The sequence below is a fragment of the Narcine bancroftii genome, chromosome 1 (genome assembly GCF_036971445.1).
Source record: "Narcine bancroftii isolate sNarBan1 chromosome 1, sNarBan1.hap1, whole genome shotgun sequence".
Taxonomy (NCBI): Eukaryota; Metazoa; Chordata; class Chondrichthyes; order Torpediniformes; family Narcinidae; genus Narcine; species Narcine bancroftii.
The window spans coordinates 258,439,400-258,461,600 of record NC_091469.1 but is presented as its reverse complement, the minus strand read 5'-3'; the positions used below and the strand labels follow the sequence as shown (position 1 = coordinate 258,461,600).

Sequence of the window (22,201 nt, the reverse complement as noted above, 5' to 3'; positions counted from 1 at the left end):
TCAAGAATTGAATAAAGATATAAGGAAATTCCTCTGGAGAAGTAAAACGTCAAGTGTTTCTAAAGAAAGGTTAACATGGACATATGAATTAGGAGGCTTACAGCTTTCTAATTTCAAAAATTATTATTGTGCAGCACAAATGAAGTATTTTTTTACATCTTTTTTTGAAAGAGAAGAAAAACCAGCCTGGATTAAAGTAGAAGTTGATAAAATTGGAGAGAGAAAAGCTGAAGAATTTATATATATGAATGAGATGCAAAACTGATGGTTGGAGAAAAAGAAACACCATTGTTGAAACATCTGATTAATATTTGGAATAAAATAAATTATCAAATTGGTGTAAGAGGACGTATATTGCAGAAGATGCCTTTGACCCAAAATTCCCTTGCATATTTTTCAAAAGACAATCAATTTTTAGATATTTGGTTTCATAAGGAAATTATAAACGTTGAAGATTGTTATGAAAGGGGTCAATTAATGACATTTAAAAATTGAGAAATAAATATGCAATACCCCAAAATGCTCATTTTTTAATGTTTTCAATTGAGAACATATTTGAGAGAGAAGTTAGGTCCAACCATGTTGCTACCTGACTGTAGTGAAGTAGACATTTTTATTAGGAGAGGAATGCTTAAGAAATTTACTTTTACAATATAATCTTTATTACAATTAGGAACTCATAAACGTGGAGTTCATAAATCGAGACCGAGGTGGGAACTGGATTTAAATATCACAATTGATGAGCAAAGATAGGCAGATCATTGTAGAAATTATATGACAAATTCTATTAATGTAAGATATAGATTAATTCAGTATAATTTTTTACATCAGTTATATCTTACACCACAAAAATTGAATAGATTTAAATAGACTTATCAGACCAATGTTTCAGATTTGAAGATAAAGAAACATTTTTACATTCAACTTGGTCCTGTTCCAAGGCAAGGATCTTTTTGATTGGACTTAGGAAACATTTCGGAACAAGTTTTAGGTGTTGTATTTCCATAAAACCCAGATTTATTCTTAATTAGGAAATATTGAAGGAACAAAACCTAAACTAAAACTGTCAATATACCAATTAGATTTGTTAAAATTGCATTACAGTGGCAAGGAAATGTATTGCATTTACTTGGAAATCAGATACATATTTGGATACAGCACGATGGAAAGCAGAAATTCAAAGTTATATTCCTTTGGGGAAAAATACATATAATTTTAGATATAAATATGCTGTGCTCTTACAAATTTGGTGCCCATATACTCAAATATTAGGTTTCAATTTGTAATGTTGCACTTCCTGTGCCTCAAGACCTGCAAAAACCTCCTCTGAAATGTATTAAAGGATTTTGTTTAAATATGTATGTTAGGTGATATTCCTCTGTGCAATCCTGAAAGTTTCTTTTCCCCATACACTTTATATAACTATATTTTATTTTCATATTAACTATTTTGAGCGTGTGGGAGGGGGCTTGGGGGAGGAGAGAGGCTTTTTTTGGGGAAATTATAGACCATTATGCATATAGTTTTTGGTTGTTTTTCTATTTGTAATTTGTATTAATATATTAAATTTCACTAATATATGTACTACCTCACGCTACATATTAATTAGTGAATCCTTTAAAATTTTTTATTTGAAATTGCTTCCTTCCTATTTCTGATTTCCACCTAAACCAACTCAATAGACACTCGCTCCACAGTGTCCTCTCTTTTCTGCAGGTGTAATACTATCCATGATCAGTAATGCTACTCCACCCCCTTTTACCTCCCATTCTATCCCTTTTAAACATTTAAACTTCAGTACCTGCATCAGTCAATCCTGTACTTGCGTCAGTGAAGTCTCTGTAATGGCCACATCATAATTCCCATGCAGTGATCCATGCTCCAAGTTCATCTACTTTATTCCTAATACTCCTTGCATTGAAATAGAAACATTTCAAACCCTCCAACTGACTATACATTTATGCCTCCTCCCCTGCCTGTCCTTCCTCAGAAACCTACAACACATTGTGTCATCCTTTCCAGCTTTTGTTCTATTCTCTGCCTTCGCATTCTGGTTTCAATCCCCCTGCTAAGATAGTTTAAACTGTCCCCAACAGCTCCAGCAAATGTGCTCACCAGGATACTGGTCACTCTCCAGTTCAGGTGCAGCCCGTCTTTGTTCTACAGGTCATTCCTTCCCCAGAAGAGAACCCAATGATCCACAAATCTAAACCCCTTCCCCCTGCAGCAAGTCTTCAGCCACTCATTCATCTGCCACAATTCCTATTTGACATGTGGGTCTTGCTTTTTAGTTTCCGTCCTAACTCCTTGTACTACCTCCTCAAGACCTCATCTCTATTTCTATCTATGTCATTGATACCAATGTGGACCAGGGCATCAGGCTGCTCACCTTCCCACTACAGAATGTTGTGCACTGATCGGAGACATCCTGACCCTGGCACCTGGTAGGCAATGTACCATCTGGGAGTCTCGATCTTGTTCACAGAACATCCTATTTGTCTATCAAATCCCCAATCACTATAGCTCTCCTCTTTCCCCATCCCCCTTTTTTTTTTAGAAGGGCCAGACTCTGTGTCAGAGACCTGACCACTACAATTTGTTCCTGGTAGATCATCCCACCCAACAGTATCCTAAATGGATTACTTATTTTTAAGGGAACAACCATAGGGGTGCTTTGCACTGTCTGCCTATTCTCCTTCCCTCTCCTAAAAGTCACCAATCTCTTCCCTTTTGGGTGTGACTATCCCCCTATAGCTTCTCTCTATAATCTTCTCTGCCTCCCAAATAATCTGGAGTTCATCCAGCTCCAGTACCCTAACTCGATGTGTAATGAGCTGCAGGTCAATGCACTTCTTGCAGGGGTAGTCATCAGGGACAATGGTGTTCTCCCAGATTTTCTATATCCTGCAGTCGGAGCACTCCACTGCCTGAGCATCCATTCCACAACCTACTTTTTGTTGTTATGCAAAGATATCACCTGACCTTCCCTGTTGTATGTCCTCAATTTCTGCTCCCTGAAGCCTCTTGAGCCAAAGCCTCTAAATCCCCACTCCTACACTGTGCAGCTCTTGAACTTCCCTCCTTTTGATTGGTTACAGCTAATTGGTTGGTGGAAAGATTTAAATGAGCACCTACCTCTCCCGCCACTTTTAAACCTTTCCTCTTCTTGTTCACAGTCCCCGATGAGATTTCAATGACCACCTACCTCTCCAGTTGTTTTTTAAATTGCTTCTCCTCTGGTTCACAATCCTGCTCACACATTTCCTGAAGAGATTTCTCCGCCTGTGCTCTCAAGATGAGGCATTCCATTCCAGATTGTTTTTTATGGAAATGTTGCTTCTCTTGGAGCCCTCTCCCACGTCCTGTTTCCCAAACTTCTGCTCACCCGATTACGCTCCGTGTCCACATCATCATCTTTGGGCATTTCTACCACCAGCTATGACCTCTTGATAGATGGTTCTGATCCAAAACACTGACCAATCTTTTTAGCAGATAGTTTATTTGCTCTTCCCCTCCTCATTCCTTTCTGCCTTTTTCAGACAACATGCTCTCCATGAGACCCTAGTTCACTCATCCCACTCTTCCTGACACCTGGCACTTTATCCTGCAACCCTTGTTCTTATACCTATTACCGTTGCGATACTAACTTTGCAGAATAACAGTTTGAATCAAGAACTTCAGAATCACAGTCAGATAGCACAGAATCTACCCGATAGACCAGGTGCAGTCACACCATGTGCACATAGCCCGACTAATTCCATTTTATTCCTTCCACCTTCTCAGCAGCTCCCCAGATCCTACTGCTCATCTATGCACTTGTGATCATTTAACCTATCAACCATCACGTCTCTAGAATGTGGGAGGAATCTGATGAAACAGAGAAAATATGCAAACTCTATGAAGACTGGACTAATGTGAATCTGGGTTGCAGACACTGTGAGACCACTGCTGATATTAAAAACATCTGTAAAACCAATCAAAGCATGGATTCTAATGGGCGAGAGCAGGTAAGCATTGACTGGTGAACGTCACCAATTCCACAGATTGCCTTTGTGCTCATATGGCCAGCCTTTTACTCCGGGCATTTTTTTGACTGTTCTCTGAGTTTTGGTCATTTACCTCCAGAAGCTGTTGGAAAAGCTCTATTGCACCGTAAAATTATTCCAGTGTCCACTGAAGCTTTGACCAAATAAGTCCCTTCAAAGGAACACAGTAATTTTTCAGCCCATGATCGCACAATTGTTCCCAACAGGTCACACTGGGGGCCACAGCACATTTAAGTAAAAGGCTGGGTTTTTTTTTCCACCTTACATAACATAAATATTTCTTTTGTTTTTCCATGTAGTCACTAGGAGAGGAGTATGGAAGAAACCACTACTTGATTGCTTCACAGGGAAGGGGGTCCCATAAACTTTGAGCAGAATCCTAAGGGTGCCATAGCCAAAAAAGGTTGAGAATGGCTGCCCTAGATTATCAGGATACTTTTTGGTTATCAAATCAAGAGTGGCTTCTGTTTAAGGACACAGACATGAAGCAGCCAAATTTGTGGAGCCACTTGGAATTTCAGTCATTTGAGTATTCCAAATTCATATTTAATGCGTGAGGGACATATAGTCATGACGTTTCCATAAAATAAATGGCACAAGTTCATCAGCGTGTCAAAAATAAAGACAATTGTGAAACTTTAAACACACTTTCACAGTTTTATCTCCCAGGGGATCAAGTTACCACTGCCCCAATTGGTTTATTTTTTTTTTTACATTTTTCTACAGTGAAGAGACACGCTACAAATCATGGGGTCTGAAACAAGCATGCTGTGATTTAAATTAAAAACCATCAACTAGACTTGAGAGGAGCACACAAAACTTCCTATTTCCATATAAAGAAATACATTGATTAAATATTGTTTGGCTTTACAAGATATTTACACGTGTACAGTAGGGTATACTCTCACTTTTGAATTATGGCAATCAGTAAGTGCAACTAGAAAATGTACTTACAGATTGAAGATAGACATCTATAGAAATAAGGGGATTCGGTACTTCTAAAAATATATACATTTTATTTATAGAGGGAAAACAACTTTCAACCTCGGTGCTTGTTGCAGGTGTATTGCTCCTGAAGCTGGAGCAGATAGTTACTGCAGAGTGTCTACAAAGGCATCAAATTCTTCCATATTCTTCTCGTAGATGGCCAGCTTCTCAGGTAAGGAATCCTGGGACAAAGAGATAAAACCAATAAAAGAAATGCTCTTCATTGACTAAGCAGGTCAAGAAAAATGTTGCAGGCCTGCATTCCTTCTTATTCTTCAATTGGTAGGATACTCATCTTTGTGTCAAACATGTGAGATTATGCTTCCCACTTCAACATGATCACCAAACACAGGATGACATTCCAGAGGACCAATGGAACACTGCAGCAACATTGGGATCATGTATTTTTTCCCCCCCATGTTTTTCAATTTGGCTTTCTATACTGAAAATGAACAGTTCTCATGGATATCAAAATGAATGCTCAAGTGATTCCCCTTACCATCCTTCAGGAAAATGCACGTGAAAATGGGCTCATATGATGTAGCTGAATTAGACCTCATCAAGTCTGCTCTGTCATTTGAATTATGCCTGATGCATATTTCCTCTCAACCCCATTATCCTGCCTTCTCCCCATAACCTTTGATGCCCTTACTAATCAAGAACCAATCAACCTGCATCAATGATGTGGGCTCCACAGCCACCTGTGGCCACAACTTTCACAGATTCACCATCCTTTGGCTGAAGGAATTTCTCCTGGCTCAAGAAATTTCTCCTCACCTCTGTTCTAAAGGAACATCCTTTTATTCCGAGGCTCGTCCTTTGTCCATGGCTCTCCAACGACTAAAACATCTTTTTCATATCCAATCAATCAGTCCTTTTGATAATTGGTAAATTTCAATGAGATCTCCCTCATTCTTCCAAACTCCATTGAGAACATTCCTCAAGTGTTAATCTGCTAATTCCCAGGATCGTTCTTGTAATCCTTTTCTGGACCCTCTCCAACGCAACCACATCCAAAACTGCTCACAATACTCCAAATATGGTTTGACATTACAACAGCCCTTATCCGCATCTCTTCTATTTCCCGCACATCTCCCCTGAGATGCAACAAGGAAAGGATTCCCCTTGTCCTCACCTACCATCCCACCAGTCTCCGAATCCAACATATTATCCTCCCCAATTTCTGCCACCGACAACATAATCCCACAACCAGACACATCTTTCCATTTCTGGTTTCCGCAAGGACCGCTCCCTCTGGGACACCCTCGGCCACTCAATCCTTCACACTAATCGATACCTCTTCCTGTGACCACAAGTAATGCTACACCTATACCCAATTTCCACCTTCACCACCATTCGAGGCCTAAAACAATCCTTTCAATTGAAGCAGTACTTCACTTGTGAGTCTTCTGGGGCCATCTGCTGAATCTGGTGCTCCTGTTGTGCCCCCCTGTACATCATTGAGGCTGGTTGCAGACAAAGGAGATCATTTCGTTGAGCACCTTGGCTCTGCCCTCTATAATAACAGCGACATTCCAATGGCCAACCATTTTAATTCCAAACACCATGATGTTTATTCATACACTGCCAAACCGTGAAACCCGCATATTGGAGGAAGGACACAAGGAAGATATCAACTTCTCCAGTTTCCTTTGAATTCTTCCCACTGAATCTCTTTCCCTTTCCTACTGTCTCCTTTCTTCCAGATGTCCACCCCCTTTCCTTTCCTCTCCATTTAGACATCTACCCCCTCCCTCCATCACCACTGTTTTTCCTCTTCTGTCCACTTACCCACCCATGACTTCTTACCCAAGCTCAAAGTTCAATTTATTGTCAGAGTACATCTATGACATCACGTGCAACCCTGAGATACTTTTTCCTGCAGTCAGACAGAATTTTTACTTAGCGGTAACTGTAAGCTGCACTCAAGAAGAAACAAAATGTAAACAAATAAATAAATGTAAACATACTGGGCAAATACAAAAAAAAGTAATAAGTAATGTGCAAAATAAGAGTTCTTAAATGAGTCTCTGAGTTTGTTGTTGAGGAGTCTGATGGTGGAGGGGGACCAGCTGTTCCTGAACCTGGTGGTTCGAATCTTGTGGCACCTAGACCGCTTTCCTGATGGCAGCAGCGAGAACAGAGCATGTGAGTGGTGTGGATCCTTGATGATTGCTGCTGCTCTCAATGGCACCGTTCAATGTAGATGTTCTCAATGACGGAGAGACTTTTACCTGTGATGTACTGAGCTGTATCCACGACCTTTTGTAGGGCTATCTACTTAGAGGTATTGATGCACCATTCCAGGCCGTGATGCAGCCTGCCAGTATATTTTCCACCACATATCTGTGGAAGTATGCCAAGATTTTCAATGTCATACCAAACCTCTGCAAACTCCCAAGAAGTAGAGGTGCTAATGTGTTTGCTTCATGGTGACATCAGTATATTGGGTCAGAGATAGTGATGTCTATGAATTTAAATGTGCTCACCTTCTCCACCTCTGATCCCCTAATGATCATTGGATTGTACACCTCTGGCTTTCCTTTCCTGAAGTCAGCAATTAGTGCCTTACTCTTAGTGACACTAAGTGAGAGATTGTTGTTGGTGCACCATCCAGCCACGTTTTCAATCTCTCTTCTGCCTGCTGACTCATTGCGTCTTTTTATTCAGCCCACTACAGTGGTGTCATCAGCAAATTTGTAAATGGTGTTGTCGTCATACCAAGCCACAGTCATAAGGGTAAAATGAATAGAGCAGTGGTTCGAGCACTGCTCTTGTAAACCAGGGGTCATGAGTTTGTTCCTTGCTGGGGTCACATTTCTGTGAAGGGCGCTGGAAAAAGTGGCGACTCTGCCTTCATTTTAAATGTAGTATTACGTGACAATAATGGAACCCTGTGTTGCTCCAGTGCTGAGACAGATTTGGGAGGAGACGTTCTTGTTAATCTGCACTGATTGGGGACTGAAAATGAGGATATCCCAGAAAAAAAAATGTTGTTGACTAACGGTGACTTTCTGTGGGCTGTAGACATTCCCACTCCTTCCCCTGCCCCTTCCTCCCCCACCTTTTTTTCAGGTGCCTGCTTGCTTTGTGTTCATACCTTGATGAAAGGCTCAGGCCTGAAATGTTGGTGATTCCTTCTTTTCTATAGATGCCGCATGCTCTGCTGAGTTTCACCAACACTTTTGTGCATGGCATAATATGGCATTTGCCTTCCTTACTACTGACTCAGCTTGAAAGTTAACCTTTAAGGAATCCTGCACTAGAACTCCCATGCCCATTTGGGCTTCTACTTTCTGTATTTTATCTCCATTTAGAAAATAGTCTCCATCAAAGTGCATGACCGTACATTTTCCTACACTGGGGTCCAACTGCCACTTCTTAGTCTATTCTCCCAACCTGTCCAAGTCCCTTGGAAAACTCGCTGCTTCCTTAAACCTACCTACCCCACCACCTATGTTTATATCCTTCATAAATGAGAAAATCCGACACCAACCTCTGCAGGACACCAGTAGGCACTAGCAGTCTACCAGAGAAGGTCGCCTTTATTCCAACTCTTTGTTTATCTCCAACTTTTAGACTGTGGCTCCTGGTCCTCAGTATCTCAGTGCAGAAAGATTAATTCATATGGATCTTAAGCACCTAAGAATTTGATAAGCTTCAATAAAATCACTTGTCATTATTCTCAAGTTTGTGTGTAGGTTTTCATCTCTCCACGCAACCTTACTCCCAAAAACCAATCCCAGCAATCACTACACTCCCCCCATCCTTCTGGAGGTAAAGAGACCAGACGAGTACGTATTACTTACTCCCTGCATAAGTGAAAAGCAGGAGGGTGAGCAGCCAGATATCATGGTCCATGTTGATATCAATGACAGAGATAGGAAAAGGGATGGGATCCTGAGGAGAGAATATAGGGAGTCAGAAAGGAAGCTAAAAAGTAGAACCTCAAAGGTGGTAATCTCTGGATTGCTGCCTGTGTCATGCACCAGTGAGGGCAGGAATAGGAAGTTATGGCAGATTAATGCGTCGCTGCAGCGTTGGTGCAGGGGTTCAGATTAGTGGATCATTGGGATCTCTACTGAGGACCTATACAAAAAGGATGGGTTGCACTTGAACAGGAAGGGGACTAATACCCTTGCAGGCAGGTTTTTGCTAGAGCTGTTGGGGAGGGTTTAAACTAGTTTGGCAGGGGGATGGGAACCAGAATGAGAGGTCAGCGAATAGGGCAGAAGTTACACAAGTAGATACACTGAGGAATGAGATTGCAAGGAAGGTTCGGAAATCAATAGGATAAAAATGCAAGTGAAGATTAAGGATTTAACAATGTACTTTGGAAACAAAATTGAAAAGACTGATAAATATAGCACTGAAGGTCTTGTATTTAAATACCTGCAGTATAAGAAATAAGGATTATGATCTAGTAACGCAGCTGGAAGTTGGTAGGTCTGACATTGTGGCCATCACTGAGTCGTAGCTGAAAGAAGAGCACACCTGGTATTAAATATTCATGGATACACAGAGTATTGGAAGGAAAGGACAGTAGGCAGAGGGGGTGAGGTGGATCTGATGGTTAAAAATGGAATTCAATTTTTGAATAGAGGAGACATTGGATCAGAAGATATAAAATCCATGTGGTAGAGTTAAGAAACTGTAAGGGTAAAAAAGACTCTCATGAGAGTTGGGCTCAGACTTCAAAAGTGTCGTGCAAAGTAGAGAGGGATAGATAAGGCCTGCAAAAGGGGCAATGTTACAATAGTCATGGGGGATTTTAATATGCCGGTTGATTGGGAAGATCAGGTTGGTACTAGATCCCAAGGAATTTATTGAATGCCTTCAAGGTGGCTTCTTAGAACATCAGCCTGCGGCTGAGCCAACTAGGGAAATGGCAGTTCTGGAATGTGTATTGTATAATGAACCAGAGTTGGTAAGGGAACCCTTGGGAGGCAGTGATCATAATGTGATAAAATTCACCCTGCAATTTGTGACAGAGAAAGTAAAATCATATGCTTTTCAGTGGAATAAAGAGGACGACAGAAGTACAAGGGAAGAATTGGTCAAAGTTGATTGGCACACTAGCAGGGAGGATGGCAGAGTTACAATGGCTGAAGTTTTTGAGAGAAATAAGGAAGCTGCAGGACAGGTAGATTCCAAAAAAGAAATATTTGTATGGAAAAATGTCACAACTGTGGCTGACAAGTCAAAGCCAAAGTAAAACCAAAATAAAGGGCATACAAGGAAGCAAAAATGAGTGGGAATAAACAGGACTAGGAAGCTTTTAAAAGCTTGAAGAAGTCATAGATGCTACAGCATTAAAAAAACAGGTAATTCAGCCCTTCTATTCTTTGCTGACCATTATTCCGCGAGTCCCGATGACTGGCTCCCATTCCACAACCCTCCAGATCTCTCCCATCCATCGATCCAACTTATTCTTAAAACTTAAGATGGAGTCCACAATCACCACGTCATTAGGAAAGAAAAGATTAACTTTGAAAGGAAGCAAACAAATAATATAAAGAAGGATACTAAAAGCTTTTTCAAGAATATGGAGTTTTAAAAAAGAGACAAGAGTACATGTAGGACTGATAGAAAATGAAGCTGGAGACAAGGAGATGACTGAGTATTAGTCTTCACTGTGGAATACATTAGCAGTATACCTGACTTTAAAGGGTGTCAGGGAAGGGAGGTGAGTATGATCACAATGACGACAGAGAAAGTAATTGGGGAACTAAATGGTCTAAAGGTAGACAAATCTCCTTGACCAGATGGAATGCACCCTCGGGTTCTGAATGAAGTAGCTCTAGTGATTGTGGAGGCACTAGTAATGATCTTCCAAGAATCAGTAGATTCTGGCATGGTTCCAGAGGGGAGTGGAAAATTGCAAAGGCCACTCTGCTACTTAAAAAGGGAGGGAGGCAGCAGAAGTTGTTGGAATCCTGGAGGTACATGACAAGAGAGGCCAAAGTCATCATGGTTTTCTCAAGAGAAAACCTTGCCTGACAAACCTACTGCAATATTTTTTCTGAAAACCACAAGCAGGCTAGATACAAGAGATGCAGTGGATGTTGTAAAACTGGATTTTCAAAAGGCTTCTGACAAGGTGCCACACAAGAGGATGCTTAATAAAATTAATGGAATTACACGAAAGATACTAATGGGGTCGAGCATTGGCTGATCAGCAGGAAACAGAGAGTGGGAATAAAGGGATTCTATTCTGGTTGGGTACCGGTTCCCAGGGGTGTTCCGCACATCTTTTTACATTGGATGTTAATGATTTGAATTGCAGAATAGAGAGCTTTGTGACTAAGTTTGCAGATGATACAAAGGTAGGTGGAGTGGCAGTCAGTGAGAAGAAAATGGAGAGGCTGCAGTGAGAAAGCGTATGGTCGTGCACTTTGGTGAGAAGTATAAATGGGCAGACTATTACTTACAAGGGGATAAAATTCAAAACTTGGAGGTGCAAAGGGATTTGGGTGTCCTCGTACAGGATACCCTAAAAGTTCACCTCCAGGATGAGTCGGTGGTGAAGAAGGCAATGTTAGCATTCATATTTAGAAGAATAGGATACAAGAGCAGGGATGTGATGTTGAGGTTTTATCATGCATTGGTGAGGCCTCACTTGGAGTATAGGGTACAGTTTTAGGCTCCTTATTTAAATAAGGATGTGCTGACATTAGAGAGGGTTCAGAAAAGATTGACAAGAATGATTCCTGGAATGAAGAGTTTAGCATATGAGGAATGGTTGACAGCTCTTGAACTGTACTCCTGGGACTTCAGAAGAATGAGGGGGACCTCACAGAAGCATTTCAAATGTTGAAAAGCCTGGACCGAGTAGCTGCAGCAAAGACGTTTTCCATAGTAGAGGAGTCTGGAACTAGAGGCTAGAATGAAGGGTTCTGATTTAAAACAGAGATGCAGAGGTACATCTTGAGCCAGAGAGTGGCGAACTTCTGGTGAACAGGTGGCTGTGGAGGCCAAGTCATTGGATTTACACAAGGCAAAAATTGATAGGTATTTGAATAGTCAGGGTATCAAAGGACATGGGGAGAAGGCAGGGGAGTGAGGCTGAGTGGGAGAATGGATAGCTCATAATGGAATGGCAGAGAAAACTTAATGGGCCAAATGGCCTACTTCTGCTCCTATATTTTATGGTCTTATCTCAAATCCTTTGACAACAATGGCTGACATACTGTTTGGCTTCTTGCTTGCTGAACTTGCAATACTAACTTTCAGCAATTTGTATACAAGAACATCAGGCCTTTCTGAACCCTAACACCTTTTAATTTCTCATTTCAAAATAAATCAATTTACTATTTTTTTTCCCCCTCAAACTGTTGAAAATGAAAAAGTACTCTTTATTTTCTGAGAAAATAACAATGACATGATTAGATACAGCATCTTCAACACCCGAGACCATTGGATGTTTGATTGAAATAGTCTCTCATTGCACTGTATTCTTGAAATGTGTCATCAAAATAAATAGTTAGGGAAAACATTGCATGACAGTTCACATTTACTATTGTCAATGCATAGGCAAAAGCATCTCAAGAGGCTGATTTTCCTTTAACAAACCGAAAATACATCACCTTTCAAAAAGGATGTCAAACTAGCTCTGTTAGGTTTATGCAAAAGACACTCTGCTTTTGACTGGCTAGGCCATCAGCCCAGAAGGGATATTACATTTAGTTCTGGATGGGGACAGCTCAGACTTTAAAGCATTTGACATATGCTCCTTTTTGAGGCAAAGATCCAGTTAGTCTGTCACCTGAACCTACTAGTCAAATTAAATGTAAAAATTCAAGTAATGTGTCAATTAATTTTATTTATGCAAGATAGGAAGGGGAAGGAGGAAACAGGCAAAGCTTCATTAAACACCTGTTATGAGAATAAACTCCATTGCACTAAGAATTCCTTAGAACAAGGGCTATTTTGATGAGAAAATGAAATAATGCAGCATTGATGTCTCAATAGAGTACATGCTTTTTACTATTAACAATCACCAAAATTACATTGTTAACATACAGATGGAGTAGCTCTTCATTTTTGAATTACTTGCTCTTTCTGTTGTGGAATCAAGCTGCTGACAGATGGGTGTTTGCAGCTTCCTCTCCAAACAGTCCCGATAACATGATCATAGATTCAAGGCCACAGAGTGAAGATTAACATTTGTATCTACAGCGCAACAAATAGCAGCAGTCTATAAAAGGCAAGTGGCCAAACTCAATTTTTCTATCATTGGTTTTGGTACTGTATATTCAAATGATTGATACCTTGTTGTTTTAATGTCATCACTATTTTCTTACCAGATCCTCAGCCATTGACTGTGCGCTGATGTCTATGGAGAGACTGCTTAGCTGAGGAGGGTTTTGAAATTCTCTATAAAAGGTGCCAAGATCCATGGGTAGAAAATCATCCTTGGAAAAGGCAGGCTTCTAAACCACAGATGAAGAGAAATTTATTATATTGTTTATATATTTTTTTAGAAAAATGAATCCATTAGGATAGCAATATAAATTGACAATTCAATTTGATGGCGCTGTTCAATGAAATTTAACTGGATAATACAACAGGTTTATAAGCCTTCTATAAAGTCAAACAAGAAAACATTGGTGGTTTTGATAAAATGCTCTTTTACAGAGATTCAGCTCAATGTCTAAAATAAGAATATTTGTAATTATGTGACTTTAATGGAAAAGCATCATGTAGAAATCTGATGCTAATTTGCTAGTATCCAGTTTCACTATCCAAAAATAATGATTTCTCTCTCAGCTGGCTTTCTGGATTGATAATTTGTAATCGTTCAGGAGTTAATTGCATTGCAATAATGGAGATGCACTGTACATGTCTGCAAAATTACGACAGCAAAATGAGAAAACTGTTACTTCCCTTGGAGCTTATTTTAGAAAGTGTTCAAGATTTGATTTTTATCACCTCAGCAGTTTGACTGTCTGACCACTTTGAAGAATCTTTCTGATCTCAGTGACAAAAATGTGGCCAGGCAGAATCATTTAAGTTTTTAAACTTCTGAGTCCTACTGTTCTTTGCGCAGACATCCAAAACGACACCACAGAGGATTAATCCCACATTACCATAGATTCATTCAACCTCCACAGCACTGAACTGTGAAGAGTTTAAAAGACGCATCATCTAAATTTAAAACAGAAGCTGCACTAAATTACACTGAGGATCAAAGTAAACTGCAAGGGGGCACGGTAAAAGAGTAACAAATTGAGCAGATAAGACCCAACATCAATGATTGAAAAATGTTTTCCTGGGGAAAGCAGTTGATATGGAACATGCTGGCATTTTTCTATATATTTGCAACCATTTCTGTGAACATGTGCAGACAAGAACATTCTGAATTTACTGGCAGCTATTGGAAATGATGGCCCAATTTAGGTTGGACACTTGACCTTTCATGTGTTCTAGCTTGAGTTCATGAAGCCTTAAATGCCCTGTGGAATCTGCTCTAAGAATCTCCGCAAGGTTGGATCTGGGATTGGGTTTTTTTTTCTCCTTGGCGAGCCACAATTGCCTTGGTTTAGAAAAAAGTACTAGTATTTATTATTAATTGTTTGTATTTATTTAAATCAAAACTTTCCTACTTTGATACTCCATACTTTTGCATTAAAGGACAACTTTCTACAAGCCTTCCTATTTATTTCCTTATAGCCAATCTGCGTCAACTTTCTTAGCTTTCGTTTGGAGATACAGAACCTTGATATGCTGTTCAACCTAGAGGTGAGCTCTCCCTCATGCCTCCCCTGCCACTAACACCAATTTCTTTCACCTGGGGCCTTGTTCCTTGAATGCTCCTGCCATTTTGATACCCAAAAACCCAATTTACCTCTTTATTACACAGAGCTTTAACTTGCCCAATCCCATCAATGGAAACAATGAAGCCCTAACTTGCCTCCTCTCTTTATACCTATATTTCCTTCATGACGAAACTTGCCACGCACCAATGGGATTTTGCTGTTTGACTTTAAATCCTCGTTTTCACAATGCAACCAGCTGCTTGGTACCTAGTAGGTCTCCTCTAGCACCTCTGAAATATACAACCTTAATATGACACCGAAATATTTGTGGTTAATTTCTCCCACAAAGTTTGGTTTTCAACTTTTTACATCTACAAACAAAAAAAAATCCCTCTTTGACTGACTTTTACCACACTAATTTTTCTACACATGTTAAGTTCACTTTTCTTTCACACATGAAAAATGCTAGAAAGTATAGGTAATGGAGGCCAATTAAAACTGTTTCAGGAATGCAGCAAACATGTAACTTTATGCCAAAAGATTAACTGCAACTATAATTTACAGCAGATATATCAGGTGAACAGAAGGAACACTTTTATTGAATTGAACATCTTGTGCTTTTTAATGCTTAATATGTTTTCTGATTAAATTATTAATGGTATCAGCATCATCTCAAGTGCATGTTATTAAGGATATTAAATAGGTGTCATCCAAGTAGATGCTTCTAAATATACTGGATCAAATAATATTGAGATGTAATCGGATTTTACCCTGCCAATATCCTTAAAACAATTGCATTCTTGGTTGTGATGTCAGTGAAAGGTAATGAGTGATGAACAATTGAGCAAGAAGTCAACAATGTTATCTGCTACATTGAACAAGTAGCCCAAAGTGCTAGAAATGCATGACTTACAAGTTCCACCATAACAAATTCATCCTGTGTGAGGCCACTGCTACCACTGGACTGGTCTGAGTGAAGACTGACATGCAGGGGAGATTCTTGGGTTGGGGAATCAGGGGGATTTACCTGTGTTAATAAAGCACAAAGATGCCAACCATTCAGATGTATGAGGTTGCTAAACTGCAGCATTTAGGCAAACTGTTCCACAAAACAACAAAGACCTGGCAAGCAGCCAAAGTCAGAGGGCACATTAAAGTATTGCATCACCGGGACCAGGTGACAAAACATTGACATGTTGGCGCGGTTTGTGTATTCTAGTTTGTTAAATCCTGACAGAAGTACTGGAAAAAGTGTTACTGCACATCCCTGAACATTGGGAAAGACTGCATAGGTTAAAATGTCTCTTGGTGCAGATTGTCTGTGTATTCTTAATGAAGAAAATTACACTTCTGGGTATTTTTTACATTTAATTGGAAGTTAAAAATGTGGGTAATAAAACATGCTGTTAAGATGAGGCTGCAACATCATTTGCTCATGACAACTGGAGAAGAATGCAGTGCTTGAACTCAAGTTTGTACATATTTCAGAACATAATAAAGGATATGGAGAAAGGATTAATAATAAGATAGAGAGGGGTGGATCTTAAAACCTAATTGTATTCAGCTCTCTAGTTTAAGAAAGATAAAGAATTTTGTTTCAGTATCAATCTGAGAAATAAATGCAAATCCAAATGCAACCTTTTCAGATAATATTAAATAGTGTGAATGAAAAGATATTCTGAAATAGCCTTTAACCATTCCTAGTTTCTGAAGACTGCTCCATTATATTTCTTGAAAGACTCACCATGACATCAGTGTCCTCTGATTCAATAATTTTTGGTGCAAATAGAGCAAATGGCAAATCCATGTTGACTGCAGCAACCTGTGTAAAACAGGAAAACACAAGTTTGTGGCATGAACAGATCAAATTATGGCAGGAATAATTTATATTCATCCACTTTATTCATTTTAACATGTAATTCCCTCCAGGCTGAGTGCTACAAAGAGATATCCACAAGCATGGGGTCGTTCTTCCTCTGCCATCTATAAGCATTGGGAACTGCTTAATATCCAATGCTTAAAACTCCATTTCTGTTGCTACTTCCTTAGAGCAAAATGAACTGTGTTCAGTCACTCTGAATTCAAATCCAATTTAAGATTATGACAAAAAATCTACCATTAGACTCCATTTTCTATAGAGCAACTGACACTGGGGCTGTGTTTAGTTTCTTGTTGCTTTAACAGTCATTAAAGTATTCCTTGGATCAGTGAATGCCCTGGAATCAGTAAACTGCTACCATCTATCAGATGTCACTGCAAAGTTGATATTGTGCAACCAATGAAAGAATAAATGTTGAGGTTAAAAAAAATAAAGTAAACTGAGCAGATTCAAGCTAGAAATAGATCAAGCTACTGAGCCGATTTCATGAAAGGCATTTAAATAAAACAGAGAATGTATCTTTGATATACATGCTAAACAGCTCACAATTTCTTAATAGAAGAACTGAAATTATGGGCCCTTTAGTTTCACGTGGTTTAGTAAAGTTCTAGGAAATATCTTTTGGGTCAGAACCAACACCTCAACCTGAATGGAGGAAAAGTATCAGCAAATCAATTTGAATTTATTTTTCAGGAAAACTAATAAAGGAGTGAATGATAGAGTCCAGTTGATATTGCGAATATTAATTTTCAAAAATCCATTAATAATCTGCATGAGCCCTACCTCAAGAAAACAAGATTCCTTTATTGTCATGTAATAAAACAGGTGTAATATTACACAAAATTGATTTTAATATGCCATAAGGCAGACAGATATACACCATCAGCAGAAATTACCTGGAGCTCCTTCCAGTCAGAGAAGGAGAAGCAGAGTCCCTTCAGAGTCACTGAGTGTCCATGAATTCGTCTCCAGAGGTCCCGCAGCCACACAGACCAGTCCAAACCATTGGCAACCCGAGCTCCAATACAACCTCTGATACGATCAGGAAGCCTTCAGTGGCCTCAGCACCCTTACACATCCCACTTCCAATATTTGGCACCCCTTCAGCCAGTCTTCAGCAGTCCACTGCCTGGTGTGAGTCCTTTGAGTGCAGTCGCCAGCAGCCTGCAGCCTGCGTGGGTTCCTCACCTCGAGTCACCAACAGCCTGCCGCCTGTGTGTTCTTCAGCCACAGAGGCCCTCACTGGTCCGCCGCCGTGATGACAGTCTTGTAGGGTTGTCCCATCTGCTTTTCCTTTTCAAATGGGGTGTAGTCTCCCCATTTTCTGGTACCTGCACCAGTCCACTGCTTCCCTGGAGTCTGCAACCCTTGAGGCTGTTGCTGAACAGTAGCCAGCATCATAAAAGATCGTCCCATCACTCTAGTCACACTCTCTTTTCACCTTTAGGCAGAAGGTATAGAAGGTACAAGGACTGCCTAAAGAAATCTCTTGGTGCCTGCCACATTGACCACCGCCAGTGGGCTGATCTCGCCTCAAACCGTGCATCTTGGCGCCTCACAGTTTGGCGGGCAGCAACCTCCTTTGAAGAAGACCGCAGAGCCCACCTCACTGACAAAAGGCAAAGGAGGAAAAACCCAACACCGAACCCCAACCCACAAATTTTCCCCTGCAACCGCTGCAACCGTGCCTGCCTGTCCCGCATCGGACTTGTCAGCCACAAACGAGCCTGCAGCTGACGTGGACATTTACCCCCTCCATAAATCTTCGTCCGCGAAGCCAAGCCAAGAGAAGATAGAAGTCTGAAGACTGGCACATCTAGATTCAAGAAATGAAATCAATCCTTGTCACAAACAAGCTCAGGTTCCCCTGAACTGATTCAATCCATTCTTGGCCATTGAGGCTGAGCCAGGCAAAATTCTACCCGGAGTTGAATGACTCCATCACAAATCCAGGGGGCTCAGCTGCAATCCTGCACCAGCCGTTCTGCCAAGCCTTCAATCCAAAGCTCTCAAAGACAATTTTTCCTTTTCTAAGAAACTTCATTGAACACAAAAAGCTTCTTAACTCTGAATTCATGTCAAGAACCATTCATTCAACATACAGGTTCAATCATCTATAGTGGCTTCCATTTTAGTAATGTCTTTATTTTAAAATTCTCATTCTTATGCATTCATATTGCTTCATTACCAACCAGAGAAGTGAATGATAATGCCATTAGGTTGAAGACAGAACATTAGGTGTTGTTCCTCCAATTTGTTCAGTTAGCAGTGCATGAGATCATGAACAAACATGTCAAAGTTCAAATTTATTGTTAGAGTATATACATGGTATCACACACAAGCCTGACATACTTTTTTCTGGGGGCCAGGTAGAATTTCTACTTATCAGTAGTGCACAAAACTGCACTCAAGACAAAACAGAAAGAAATATGAACAAACTGGCAGTGCAATACAGAAAAAAAATATTTAGTAATAAATAATATGTAAAAGTCCTTAAATGAATCTCTGATTGAGTTTGTTGTTCAGGAGGGGTAGCAAGTGTTCTTGAAGCTGGTGGCATGAATTTTGTGGCACCTATACCTCTTTCCTGATGGCAACAGTGAGAAAAGAGCATGTCCTGGGTGGTGTGGATCTTTGATTGCCTCTGCTCTCTGACGGCAGTGTCCATGTAGATTTTCTGGATGATTGGGAGAGTTTTGCCTGTACTGAGGCTGTGTCCACTATCTTTTGCAGGACTTTCTGCTCAAAGGTAGTCGTGTCCTCATACCAGGCCGTGATGCAGCCGGGCAGCATACTTTCCACTCACTCTTGTGGTTTGTCAAAGTTTCCGATGTCATACCAAATCTCCACAAACTCCTGAGGAAGTGCAGGCACTGACGTGCTTTCTTCAGGATGATATTAGTATATTGGGTCCGGGATAGGTCCTCCAAGATAGTAATTCTTAGGAATTTATATTTGCTCACCCTCTCCATCTCTGATCCCCAATAATCACTGGATCATACACCTCTGGTTTTTCCTTCTTAAAGTCCACAATTATCTCCTTGATTTTGATGACATTGAGTGTGAGGTTGTTGTTCGTACGCCATTCAGGTAAGTTTTCAATCTCCCTCCTGCATACTGACATATCACCACTTTTTATACAGCCCACTATGGGGTACAGATTAAAAGGATTGATCAGTGGGAGGCCTCCGCTATTGGCAGTGGATAGAGCAAAGGTTCTCAATGAAATGATCGTCCAGACAGCATCCATTCTCTCAATGTAGAGGAGGCCAGAATGGGAGCACAGGATCCCGTAGATGACTCCCTGCAGATTCACAAGTGAAATGTTGCTTCACTTGGAACAACTGTTGGTGCCCAAATGGTGGTGAAGGAGGAAGAGTGGGTGCAAGTGGAGCATTTCCTGTGGTCATGGGGATAGGTACCAAGGGGATGATTAGTTTGAATGAATGAGTGGACGAGGGAGTCACGGAGGGTGACACGGTTAGCATAGCAGCTAGCAAAATGCTTTTACAATGCCAGTGATCAGAAATGGGGTTTGAATTCCGCACTGTCTGTAAGGAGTTTATATGCTCTCCCTGTGTCTGTGTGTGTTTTTTTCCTGGGAGTTCTGGTTTCCTCCCACCCTTCAAAATGTACCGAGGAGTTGTAGGTAAATTGGGTATAATTGGGCAGCATGGGCTGGTGAGCTGAAAGGGCTGTATGTTGAAATTTAAATTTAAAAAATAAATTGCAGAAGACAATATGTTGGATGCAGAGACTGGTGCAGTGGTAGGTGAAGACAAGGGGAAATCCTGTTCTTGTTGCATCAAGGGCAGAGAGGGCCAGGACTGATGTTCAGGAAATAGAGGAGATGCAGGTAAGGGCTGAGTTGATGGCAGTAGAGGGGAAGCCACATTTTTTTGAAGGAGGACATTTCGGATGATCTGGAATAGAAGGTTCATTGTGGGAGCATGTGTGATAGAGACAGAGGAATTGAGAGAAAGGAATAGGATCCTTACAGGGGACAGGGTGTGGAGGTGTAGTTGAGGTAACTGTGAGAGTTGGTGGGCTTATCAAATTTTTAAATGGATTGTTTTGCAGTGTGGTCCCAAAGGGATAAATGTAAAATAAGTTAAAAAAAATATTTAAAGTAAATAGTAAAGAATTCATAGGTGTGTTTAGGAATTTTAGATTTTTCCCCCTATGAAAGCGTGCCCGTTAACGTCTGAGACCATCGCGGCAGGAAGTGGCAAGCAGATTTGGCTCCTCCTGTGCTGTACAAATTTAAAGACCCTTAAACAAAGGAAAACTCTTGATAAGTTGGGATATGACTGTAGGTAGACCTTGGATTTAACATATTGCACAGTGATCTGGAGGGAACAGGGAAAAATGGACTTGTATCAGACATATCTCAACACAGACGAAAACCATCTTTGACCAAGGTGTAAAGTTGAACATATGGTGCAAGAAACTGGATGCTACAGTGCCCTCTATTATTTCTTAGTGTAGAACATAGATTGGTATACGTTTCAGAGAAGGAATGTCCAATTGGGAATATATTCAAATTCTGTAATTTCACATAAATTGCTCTTCCGGAATCAAAATAAATGACTTGCAATGTGTTTTCCATAAATGGGGTATCATTTATTTCCTCCCCAGAGGGAATGACTGCAGAAAGTGATCTTGAAAGCACCATAAACATTGGATTTCTAATATCAAATAAAGTTATCTTCAATTAACAGAGGAAGCATGTTGCTAGTCTGGTGTCAAAGGCAAAAGTGTATTCTTCAGTCTGTGCTATGTTTGGAATCATACCTGATTGGCTGGTTTGTTAACAAACGCTCCCACTTTCCTGGTAAAGGTGGTCTCCAGGGTGTCTTGTGGTGACCCGCTCTTCCCTTCACTGCTCTTTGATAACATTTCTGCTTCACCACTTTAAAATGAACAAAGGAGAAGACTGATCAATTAAACCTTCCAGAGACGTTCATTAATGAGTCCTGATGCAGGGTCTCAACCCAAATCGTTGATCATCCCTTTACCTCCACAGATGCTGGCCAGCCCTCTAGCAGCTTGTTTTATTTTTGCTCTACATTCTCATTACTGGTTTTATAACATTTCATTGTTCTCATCCAGATGAAGAATTTTAGTCAGAGGGAAGAAAAATCTATGTCAAAAACCTTATTACGTATTAAGAAGACAAGGTTGAACTCAGTTTAAACCTACTGCACCATTCAACAGGATCAACATCCCATGACTCATCTATCCCCTTATTCCTCCATTTCCTTAGCATTCAAAAATCTATTAATCTCTAGTCTTGAATGTATTCAATTATTCAGCATTCATATACTTCTCCAGCAGGGCATTTCAATAATTTGTAGCCCCCTTCCTATCTCAGCCCTAAATCATTTATGCTGCAGTCTCATCTTCTGACTGATTGATCTACATCATTCAAGCAAAGCATCCTCCCTGCACCCACCATTCCAGAAAAATAAAGCCGATTTTACGTGGAACATCTGGTACACAAGTTCAGGGGTGAGGGAGCTGGTGCATGG

The 22,201-nt window shown here is 40.4% G+C and overlaps 1 protein-coding gene across 8 annotated transcripts in view; it reads right to left on the bottom strand.

Moving 5' to 3' along the window:
• Positions 1-4,689: 4,689 nt before the first annotated feature.
• Positions 4,690-22,201, bottom strand: part of atg13 (ATG13 autophagy related 13 homolog (S. cerevisiae)) — a 71,725-nt gene continuing 54,213 nt past the window's right edge. For 6 of the 8 annotated variants that reach the window (XM_069896314.1, XM_069896294.1, XM_069896290.1 and 3 more), the window contains 5 exons: positions 21,465-21,582; positions 16,536-16,613; positions 15,705-15,818; positions 13,337-13,465; positions 4,690-5,215 (listed from right to left, as the gene is read on the bottom strand). In XM_069896314.1, the coding sequence (XP_069752415.1) occupies positions 5,138-5,215; positions 13,337-13,465; positions 15,705-15,818; positions 16,536-16,613; positions 21,465-21,582 (517 nt within the window). In that variant the 3' untranslated portion in view covers positions 4,690-5,137. Of the gene's footprint in view, positions 5,216-9,425; positions 9,511-13,336; positions 13,466-15,704; positions 15,819-16,535; positions 16,614-21,464; positions 21,583-22,201 lie in introns of all 8 variants that reach the window. The other 2 variants (XM_069896302.1, XM_069896319.1) reach the window with 2 other exon arrangements.